At 40.9% G+C, this 11,516-nt stretch overlaps 1 protein-coding gene across 1 annotated transcript in view; it reads left to right on the top strand.

The window, feature by feature from the left end:
* FBXO4 (F-box protein 4) overlaps positions 1–7,482 on the top strand; it is a 16,039-nt gene extending 8,557 nt beyond the window's left edge. The window contains exons 7-13 of the mRNA XM_035309812.1: positions 1–163; positions 259–494; positions 2,102–2,322; positions 3,175–3,250; positions 3,745–3,923; positions 4,825–5,000; positions 5,851–7,482. Of these exons, the coding sequence (XP_035165703.1) occupies positions 1–163; positions 259–494; positions 2,102–2,322; positions 3,175–3,250; positions 3,745–3,923; positions 4,825–5,000; positions 5,851–5,940 (1,141 nt within the window). The 3' untranslated portion in view covers positions 5,941–7,482. The remainder of the gene's footprint in view (positions 164–258; positions 495–2,101; positions 2,323–3,174; positions 3,251–3,744; positions 3,924–4,824; positions 5,001–5,850) is intronic.
* Positions 7,483–11,516: the final 4,034 nt, after the last annotated feature.

An 11,516-nucleotide genomic window follows, 5' to 3' on the forward strand; every position in this document is an offset into this window, starting at 1 on the left:
GGCGGAGCGGGGCGGGCTGGAGGCCACCGTGCGCGGCCGCCTGCGGGGCCTGAAAGAGCGCTGGGCGCGGGGGCTGAGGGAGCGGGCCGAGGCCGCCTCGCAGCCGGGCCCGGCGGGCGGGGAAGGGGAGGCTGAGGAAGCGAGCGCCCTGCAAGCGCTGCCGGTGAGCTGGGACCCGCAGCCCTCCCCTCCTCCTCCCCGCTGCCCTCGGGGCTGCCGAGCGGGGGTTCATTCAGCCGCCGGTCTCGGTGTTTTCAGATCGACGTGCAGCTGAACATCATGTCCTTCCTCTCGCCACAAGACCTGTGCCACCTGGGGAGCACGAGCTGCTACTGGAGGGCGGCCGTGCAGGACCCGCTGCTCTGGAGGTACTTTCTGCTGCGGGATCTCCCCTTCTGGACCTCCGTTGACTGGAAGTCGCTCCCGGATGTGGAAATTTTTAATAAAGCCTTCTCAGAAGTCAGCAATAACACTCTGTATGACTACATGGCAATGTAAGTGTCTCAGCGTTCTCTTGCACAATTTACGGCCCACAGGCAGGGTTCATATTTACAGCAATTGACTGTAAGCCACTGCTCAAGTTTTGATGGGTTCTCAAGCCCCTCCCATATTTTGGAAATATAATTTCCTGCTCTGTGATGGTTTGGTCTGGTATTTCTCCTTGGAATTCAACAGGAATGTGAGATGTTACAAAAAAAAAATAAAGCTTTTTGTAAACTCTCTGCTGCTTTTTGTAAACTGTGCCACCAAAAATCTTGTACTGGAGAAGCTGTGCTCACCACTGGTCCTGATGAAAATGCTCTTTGCTCTCAGCACAATGAAAAATAATTTATTGTTTTGATAAAAGTACTAAACAGTGTTTAAAATACAGCGAGTGGAATGATTCTTAGTTTTGTTTTATATCTTATCTGGAAGACCTAGAAAAAAATAAAATGTTGTTTTTGAATGTGTGCAGAATAAGAACTAATACTGCTTTAGCTCTGATGGTTAGTGGCCATAAGACAGCATCTGTAATTCCACCTAGTGTAGCTGAAAAGCACAGCAACGCTCTTAATATGTTTGGATGATTAAAAAGTCTATTCTGCAGTGTTTCTATTTTTAAAAAAATCATTGAATGCCTTTAATTAATTTGCAGTAAAAGTTACTAATTTGCAGTTACATTTTCCAAAGATGATTTCCTGAAACTCTTGCTTCACAAAAAATGCACTGACCCCTGTGGTCTTTGTGCCCTTCATCCCCATTTTACAGCTGGGAAAGAGGAGCTCTGAACATGAAGTGCAAAATATAATTGATTTTGAGCACTGGATTTAAATGTCTTCAGGTCCAAATACTTCAGAGCATCCCATATTGGAAATGACCTGTCACTGATTTTCATTGTGTCTGTGAACACTTAACGTTGTTGCTGATCTTAAGTGAAGTGTAGAGAAGCACACATTTAATGTTTTCTTGAAGTGATTTGTCCAGTATCACAGTGCAGTGTCCAATGAAGCAAAGACTGAATCTGCTTCTCCAGGAAGTCTGTCTCTTCCGTCACTGTTACTTCTTTCCCTGTGATTACTGAAGTCATTTCATGCCTTCCAGCTTCTCCATCAAGTGAATGCGTAAGGTTGCAGACAACAGCTTGTCTTCTTTCACATCATGTGTTCTCTGTTCCTAAATGGGAATTGGTCCTTTCCAGGTGGAGTGGGTGGTTATTAAACACAGAGGCAGTTTAATGAAGGTTGGAAGTGCACTCAGAATTTTCCTAATTTTTTTAACACTGTTTGTAACACAGCAGCTTTGATTTTATCCTACCAATGCTGTGTGTGCAGTGAGGCTGGGAGAGTTTCTAATTTTACTTTATTTTTTAAGTAAACTAAATATTCAATCCTATGGAAGTATATTAAAGGTCCAACAAGTTAGCGTTTGGAATTTGGAAGGACTAATGCTTTTGCCTGCTTCAACCTGTTGACTGAAATAATCAGTTTTGAACTTTAGCATTTTTCACCTGTGCTTGAGTTGTAACAGTAACAAAGCATGAGAAGTGCGGGACCTGAGTAAACGTTGATTAATACCTATTCTGAATTTCGTGTTTAATTTCTAGTTTGTGTCTATTTTACAGATACAAAAAAAGCTGTCCTCAGAGTAGAAGAAGCTGGAAATCAAGCCGTCCCCGGTATGGGGCTGTGACTTCCTTTTTGCAGTCACTGGTCACTCAGGCAGAACCTCGCTTTGCAATGTTTGGGCCGGGTTTGGAAGAGCTGGATAACTCTTTAGTGCGAAAGATGATGACATGCCCAGAAATTCTGCTAGTAGCTGGCCTACCTACAAGACGAATTCATGGTAATGATGGTGTTGTTGTTTTTTGTATTGTTTTGTTTTTAATTTTCATTTAAATTTTAAATATTTAAACACAAAAGCATTGTGGAGAAATGGAAAACAAAAACGATGCTTTTTTAATACTCACCTTGAAAATCAATAGCATAATGGTAAAAAAAAAAATCACTCTGTATTTATTCAAAAGGATAAATGCAATAAATATTGTGATCAAGTTGTAGTTGCAGTAAATTTAATGATTTAATTTGTACAGTACCATATCAAGATTTTGCTCTTTGTACTTCTGTTTTAAATCTTAAATTCCACCTTAATCCAAAACAGACAAAAATGTATATTGCTTAATATCCTTATTTAAGCACAGCACAGTTGGTGTTTGGTTACATTATATTTACAGGAAGTGTGAAAATAGAACTTCTTATAATTGTTATCTTTTTTTCTATTTTTTTATCCTTTTCAATTCAGCTTGTTGTAAATAATATAGAACATTTTCTGTGCTGGTTTAGGCTAATAGAGGCAAATCTAACTCCCCTCTGACCTAGGTTTCTAGGTTCTAATCTAAATATAAAAAACATGGAAATACCTCCTTATTTTAATTCAATACTATTTATTTTAATTAAATTAATAGTTTTTGTGACCAATTTAGAGTATGTATAAAATTGTATAAAATTTATAAAATTTTATAAATTGTATAAACTGTATAAAATTTGAGCATGAAATAATGTATATGCTACCCTTAACAGAAACACATAAGTTTGGATATATCCATTGTACAGCACCACTGGAATTTTCAGCCTACCACTCAGTCATATTCAATAACTAAGTATTTGTAATCTCATATGCTCATTTTTTTCCCTGTAGGAATTGGATCAGGAGTCAGTTTTCAGTTTAATAACAATCAAAAATTCAATATTCTGACATTGTATTCAACCACCAGGTAAGATTTGTTCTGCACAAAAAAGGACAGTTTCTCTGTTCCTTCCTGCTTTTCCTTATGGTTTTGTGATGTGGTTTTTATGCCTATGCTCATATGTATGGATATTCCTTATAAACTGAAGCTTCAATACATACCTTCAGTCTTTGCCTTCTTTTCTTCAACCTGTGAATTTTCACGTGGAAGTAATAACTTTATTTTTCAAACCTTATACATAACAAATGTATATGGCAAAGGCATAGCAGGTGCTCTTGTCTACCTTGGTAACCTGATTAATTCCCATTTGATACACTGTATAAACTCATCCTGGAGTTTATTTTCATACGTTCTTGCAAATTGCTAGCTATCTATATACATACACTAGAAGAAATTGTGTGAGGAATGTAGCTTTTGCTGGCTTAAGCTATTTTGCTGCCCCTTTGCTATGCTGCATAGATCCTGTTTTTGCATTTTCTACTTAATTAATCTGACTACTGAAATATTTTAATACCTTGCAGTGTGGAAAGAAAGAGAGCAAGGGAAGAGCAAGCTGCTGTTGTGAATAAGATGTTCTACCAAGAGAACAGTGTAGTAGGAAATCAGCAAGCTGTGCACTACAATGTAATAGCTCAAGTTAAAAAGGTGTGCGAAGTAGTTGATGGATTCATTTATGTTGCTAATGCAGAAGCTCATAAAAGTAAGGTTTTTCTCTTTATTCATATTTTATGAAAGGTTGGCATGTCACAAAAGATTTGTTCAGAATATGGAATACATCAACATTCATGTTCTGATTATTTCAAAATCAACCTCATTTGTGCTGTTTCTTCATGTTGTACCCAGTCCAAGAGGTCGTCTGTCTAAGTAGTGTGTTAGCTCCTTGTGAGGTGTTACAGCCCCTTCTTTCAGTTATGGTTGGTATTTATGTTTCTGCTCTCTAAGCTAGATCTGGGAAGTGATTTGGATTTCAAAAAAGCAAAACTAAACCAAGCCAAACACAAAATCCTTGGGGGTGGATAGGAGAGGCAGCCTGGAATGGTGGTAGTGGTATAATGACCTGGAAAGAGAGCCTCCACCAGGAAGAGTGCAGAAAAAGTTGCAATAAGCTCAAATTAGGACAGTCCTATAATAAGAATAATCCAAACAACTGTCATGTAAATTACCTTTACATTCATCAGTTTTGAATGGATGGAAAGGTCTAGCTCAGGAAAGAAGAGGGTAAAAATTGTGAGGGGATATACTAAGAGAAAGAATACAGATGGTAGGGGAGGGCTGCTGACTATCCAGTGTGTCAGTATTTTTTAGTGGTTTGTTGCAGCTTTAGCCTTACAGGTACCTGGAAAATGCTCTGACATTAAGGACTGGAATAAGCCATCTGTGGAAACCTATGGAGATCTTTGAATAACAGCTAAGTGTGACATGAAGACAGATACCTGGCCTTGAGTTAAGCAGAATGAGATAATTTGCCTATACCCCTTCTAGCCCTGTGTTGCCTCACCTCTGAGATCTTCAATATTTGAAAAATATTTAAGACAAACAAAAAATGTTCTCCTTGGGATTTGCATATATGTAATACTTACATATTAAAAAATATTTCCTAGAACATGATCGACAGGAGGAACTGGCTCATATTTTGGCAATGATTGATCCAACCCTTGGACCTCCAAACAGACCTCTGCTAGTTCTGTCTTGCATCTCTCAAGATGATGTGAAAAGAATTCCTTGTGTTTATGTGGCACATCAGTTGCAACTAAATCTGCTAAATCAGCCCTGGATGGTACTTGCTTTTTAACCTTTATTTTCCATTTCTGTGTGTCTTAAATGTAATTTAAGTAATTTGTAGTTCCTGAACTGTAACTACCTAAGCAAGCTTTCAACACTAGTATTATATGAGCACTCGACTTAAATAAAGAATTTAGTTTCTCTGGTCCTGTAAGTGTTAAGTGGCCTGCCTAGGTACACACAAGAAACTTCAGCTAGAGCCAGAAGGTAAGGAAGGGTCTTGAAGGGGGTTGCCCTCCCCTGGTTGCATTCAAGGACCTGAACATCCAGTTTATGTTGTGGAGACCATAACTGCAACCAATATTCAAGGTGAGGTTGCGCCAACGCTAAATATAGTGGGAGAATCACCTCTTGACCAGCTGATCAAATCCTATTTTGAGATAATTCCTTTGTTTTCATTAAAGAAAATGTTAACAAGCTTCAAAAGTGTACCATTTCTAATAGTTGCTTTATAATACATTACAAAATCTGAGAAGTAGTAATACGCCTTGAATTCTAAAGTTGGTGACAATTTTCCTCTAAGAGTTATGAGAAGAATTGGCAACAGCTTCTCATCTGTAAAGTAAATTTTCTAGAATAGCCAATGGAGTGATTAAGATAAAATTCACCTGGATATCAATGCAAGGCTTTTTTTAATGGGTCTCATAATTCATTCTGTAAACCATAGTGTTTTGGTTTTGTACCATACTCTCAGGAACCCTGTTTAAGGGATTTGGAAGCCAGTGGTGAACATTTAGATTTGAGTAGTATTTCTGACTTCAAAGATAGACATGCAGTGCTACTAAAATATTGTTACATTGCATGTTATCTGTAATACATTAGCTTTTTATTTTTTATTTTTACAGGTGCAAGATACTGTAGCTGCAACTTTAACTGGATTGCTAAGTGGAATTGAATGGCTCTTAGAAGAAGCAGATTGTAAAAATACTCAATAATGGAACTTGCTTTCATTTACTGTATAGAGACTTTGGTGTTGGGCAGTTAGGTGAATTGAGAATCTTGTCCTGACACAGAAGCATCAGAAAGGAGATTTAAAAGACAAACCTGCTTACATTTCACTGCACATAAATAATTAACATATGTTTGTTTTCTTTCTTTTAATAAATGAGGCCTTTAAGGTTCAATCTCTTCTCAGTGTATCTGATAATCTCATCTGTAAATATACCAAACTAGGTTAATTTATCAATGCAGCTGTATGGCACGCATCACATTCAGTAAATACATTCAGTGGACAGACATCTCAGCAATGACAGTTCCCAACCAAAGAAAATACAGTGTACATTGTACTGTGTTCTTATAATCTTCTGCAGTAGATTGACAGAAAGACAGTATTTTTTTCAGAAGTGTAGATTTTCCTTTTTGTCTTTGTTCCTTCAGAAACCATGCCTTGACAAGAAATAGTGCTTGAGGCGTAATTGTCAGCCCAGACCAATACTCTCACAAGCAAACAAGCAAAATACCTTGCATGAATCAGTTATTTCTTGGTTTTGATCTTGTTTATCAATTGACTACAGAAACCTTCAACATCTGCTTTCTGCTGCGGTGAGATTAATTTGAACTGGCATACCTGTTGCCATGAGTGAATGTAAAATAGAGTTATTAATATTTCAGAAGATTTATCAAATACATAGATCTCCAGGACCTATTGGTTACTCAGATAATTGTGGCCATTTGCATATGTGAAGTATTGGGCTTGAAATTTTCTACAGAACTGTAAATATTTTTATAAAAAGGAGTCAACGTTTTAGATCCAAAATGTCGTTTTTCATATTGGTGTCTTTTGGCATAGTTCTGCTCCTAGTCTTCCACCTTTTTAATATTTTTTGATAATTGGAAGAATGTTCAGAAACTTCCCTTGGCTTTTTTTGCCCATGCATGTATTTGTTTTATTTGGGGATTTTTTCTTTTCTTTGCTACATGAAAATGCAATAGTCTTAAAAACAGTTTTTTGTTGTTACCTAGAAAAATGGTGCACGTGGTGCACATTCAGCTTCTAACTACCTTCATTCTGGTATACATGTTTGATAACACAGCTACTTCAGAAACATTCCATTTAAGTCTTTTTTTTTTTTTTTTTTTTGAACTAATACAGAGATAGGAATCGTAATCTTATTTTGTTTATCTTTATATAGGATTAACAGTTTTCTAGGCTTTTTGTCTGACTTCATTATCAGGAGATGTTTTAAGGGAGGATCCATGGTGAGCAATACTATGATAATTCTGTGTATTATCCTGAATTTAATAGAATATATGTACTCTGTGCTTTAAAATAGTGTGCAAAATATGAATAATAGGAGAAAAAAATGACACTTTGTGGCTGGGTGATTGTGACTTTCCTGCTAGTTCTAATAATTCTGTTGTGATCTATCTGTGTTATGGAGAATTGAATACAGCAACGTGTGCTAGCTACTACAAATGTTTATGCAAGATCTTCATTCTGCTTTCTTCTTATGGAATAAATTATTTTTTAAAAAGTATTTCCAGTCTTTCTCTGTGTTAAGCTCTCCCCCCATATGCACACACACAAACGTGCACTGTCTGCAGTCATGCTGCCAGAACAGGTAACAAACTATAATTGCAACATTGCTTTCATTGGTGACTAATGTTATTAAATGTTTAATTAACAGATTTTAGTTCATTGTCATTTTAAAAGGTCAGGATAATGTAGGGAATACAATTTTTCATAGCCTAGGGGATGTATTTTACATTAACTTAGAATAATTTAAGATTTTTAAGGGTGCAGCCTTGAAACGAGACAATGGAAATTGGCAGTCTGTGCAGCTGCATCGCTGGAATCCCAGAGCTGGGGGGGCAGCCTGTGTGACAGTACAGTCGGCGATGGATCAATACAACTAAGGAAGATGATGAGTGGAGTGTGTGCTTTGCAAATCAACAGCTTGGGTGCAGAGAGATATGCCATGAAAGAGGCAATCAGCCTATTGAGAATTCATACACCAAATAATCATTGCAGAGATGCATTGCAGATATCATTTAGAAGTGGCTTTTGGATTTCACCTAGAAAATACGCTATTTAAATTCCTGAGTGGTGAATTTAGAAGCATAATAAGGCAGTTAAATTTGGGACTTACATTACAATTTCAAAGTAGTTGGATATTGAATATTCAAATGTCACTAAAATTTATTTTAAAACAAGCTTTTAATTTGTTGCTGTTTCGTTTTTAATATGGTTTTTACATTTGTATCCATAGCAGCAATTATGACTGTGATGAGATTGTGAGAAATAAAACTGCCAGCAATTTGGTGCCCAGAAATCTTGTTCTCAAGAAAAATTCTAACACTGCTAGGTTCATTTTTCTGTCCAATGACACAGGATGCTTATTTAAAAAGCGTTCACAATAGAAAAGCAAACGAACAAACTGGCAGCACATCTAACTTATGATAGATAGCTCAGTTACTGAGCCGTCCTTGATCAGCTTTCCCCCAGCAGAAAGGAGTGGCCGTGGGGGTGCTGGTTTTCGTAGTCTTTGAAACCGAGAATAGCAAGAATGCTTGCTTTCCACTCCAAAGGAGCTGGAGTGAAGGAACCTGCCAAGTCCACAGGACGCTGGCCGTGCCCCGTGACGGACTTGGCATCTCTGGAGCGGTGCCGGGCGGTGCAGAGCGCCCCGGCGGGGACTTTCCTCCCCGCAACCCCACCGCGTCCCGCTGGATGGCACTGCGGGTCCGCCGCCGGCACGGCTGCCGCCGAGCTGCACCTTCGGCAAAACCGCGTCAAGGGGTCCCTTCGACTTTCCTCAGATGCAGCAGCAAGCAGATGCAGTTATAGAAAAGCCTCTGAGAACAATCAACGTGATTTTCAAAGGTTCATAGAGAGGGAATTTGATGCCCCTGCTTTTAATCTGGTGGGTATTGATATCAGTTTGTCAGGAGGACGTATGGAAATAATAGCTGACATCCTTGAAAGATGGTTGAAGCTTCAGCCAGTTATTTAGTTTGTCTTTTGTGCCTCTTTAGCAAGAGTCTTTCTGGATAAGAGGTCCTTGTTATGTAGAAGAGTGAAGAAATAATATCCTGGGGCCAATTAGACAAGGTGATGCTAGAGTTTGAGCTTGTGCTTAAATCTCAGGTCAGATGATTGCACACAGGCTGCTCTCAGTTCCCTCAGAAGGATGAAATTACAAATGAAGGATATAAGTGGAAGAGATGCTCAATGAGTGAGACAGAGCAAAGAGCAGAACACAGTGGCTCTGGATGCAGGGGTCTATTTAAGAACCAGCAAAGCTAGATGATCTCCCTCACTAGCTCACTTCCCCACCAGCATTATGGTCACTTTCATCTGAGTGGGCTCAACGCACACAAATCCCATGGATGGGATGCATCTGCGTGTGCTAAGGCAGCTGGCAGATGTGATCACTGAGCCACTCTCTATCATCTTTGAAAGGTCCTGGAGAACGGGTGAGGTGCCTGAAGACTGGAGGATAGCCAATGTCACTTCGGTCTTCAAGAAGGGCAGGAAGGATGATCCGGGAAACTACAGGCCAGTCAGTCTCACCTCTGTCCCTGGAAAGGTGTTGGAGCAGCTTGTTCTGGATGCCATCTCCAAGCAACTGGAAGAGAAGAATGTTATGAGGAGTAGTCAGCATGGATTTACCAAGGGGAAGGCGTGCTCAGCCAACCTCGTTGCCTTCTATGATGGCATCACCAGCTGGGTAGATGTGGGGAGAGCAGTGGATATAATCTACCTTGACTTCAGCAAGGCTTTCGATACTGTCTCCCATGACATCCTACTAGCAAAGTTGAGAAAGTGTGGGATAGATGAGTGGATGGTGAGGTGGGTTGAGAACTGGCTGACTGGCTGAGCTCAGAGGGTGGTGATCAGCGGAGCAGAGTCTGGCTGGAGGCCTGTGACTAGTGGTGTTCCCCAGGGGTCGGTGCTGGGTCCAGTCTTGTTCAACAACTTCATCGACGACCTTGATGAGGGAATAGTGTCTGCCCTCAGCAAGTATGCCGATGACACAAAGCTGGGAGGAGTGGCTGACATGCCAGAAGGCTGTGCTGCCATTCAGTGAGACCTGGACTGGCTGGAGAGATGGGCAGGAAGAAACCAGATGCGGTTTAATAAGAGCAAGTGCAGAGTCCTGCACCTGGGAAGGAACAACCAGAAGTATCAGTACAGGCTGGGGGATGACCTGCTGGAGAGGAGCTCTGAGGAGAAGGACCTGGGGGTCCTGGTGGATGACATGTTGACCATGAGCCAGCAGTGTGCCCTGGTGGCCAAGAGGGCTAATGGGATCCTGGCGTGCATTAAAAGGAGCATGGCCAGCAGGTCAAGGGAGGTGATCCTCCCCCTCTACTCTGCCCTGGTCAGGCCTCACCTGGAGTACTGCATCCAGTTCTGGGCTCCCCAGTACAAAAACAGGGATCTTCTGGAAAGAGTGCAGCGGAGGGCCACAAAGATGATACGGGGCCTGGAGCACCTTTCCTATGAGGAAAGGCTGAGGGACCTGGGTCTGTTCAGCCTGGAGAAGAGAACTGAGAGGGGATCTTATCAATGTGTACAAATATCTGAGGGGTAGGAGACAGAAAGATGTCGCTAACCTCTTCTCAGTGGTTTGTGGGGATAGGACAAGGGGCAATGGCCACAAGATAGAACACAGGAAGTTTTGCACCAACATGCGTGTACTGGGTCTGGCTGGGATGTTAACTTTCCCTGCAGCAGCCCATACAGTGCTGCGCTCTGCACTTGTAGCTAGAACAGCAGTGGTATCACACCGGTGTTGTGTCTGCTGCTGAGCAGTGCTGGCACAGCATCAGGACTCTCTCTGATCCTCCTAGGGGGTGGGCAAAAAGTGAGAAAGAAACACCACCAGGGCAGCTGACCTAAACCAACCAAAGGGGTATTCCATACCATATGATGTCACACTCAGCAATAAAAGGTGGAAAAAGGAAGAAGAGGGGAGGGGTGGGCTCTCGTTGCGAAAACGTCTGTCCTCCTCCTGAACACCGGCTACGTGCGTTGAGGCCCTGCTTCAAGGACGTGGTCAAGCATCGCTCATTTGTGGGAAGTAGAGAGTAATTTCTTTCCTCTGCACTTCCACATAGCCTTTACTTGTTTTGTTTAGTTATTCCCTTTCCCCCTCCCTTTTCCCCTTTCCCTTTTTTCCCTTTAGTTGAATTGTTTAATTAATAATAATATTTCCTTAATTATATATATATATATATTTCCCCTTTTTAATTAAATCATCCTTATCTCAACCCGTGAGTTGTTCTTTCCTTTACTTCTTCCCCTCCTCATCTGAGGAGGGGGAGTGAGAGAGCGGTTGTGGTGTTCAACTGCCTAGCACGGTAAAACCACCACAATGCGAAAGAACTTCTTCATGGTGAGGGTGACAGAGCACTGGAACAGGATGCCCAGGGAGGTTGTGGAGATATTCTTCTCTGGAGATATTCAAGACCCGTCTGGATGCCTACCTGGGCAGCCTGCTCTGAGGAATCTGCTTTGCAGGGGGGTTGGACCCGATGATCTTTCGAGGTCCCTTCCAACCCCTAC

This window comes from Oxyura jamaicensis, chromosome Z, assembly GCF_011077185.1.
Source record: "Oxyura jamaicensis isolate SHBP4307 breed ruddy duck chromosome Z, BPBGC_Ojam_1.0, whole genome shotgun sequence".
In the NCBI taxonomy this organism is placed as follows: Eukaryota; Metazoa; Chordata; class Aves; order Anseriformes; family Anatidae; genus Oxyura; species Oxyura jamaicensis.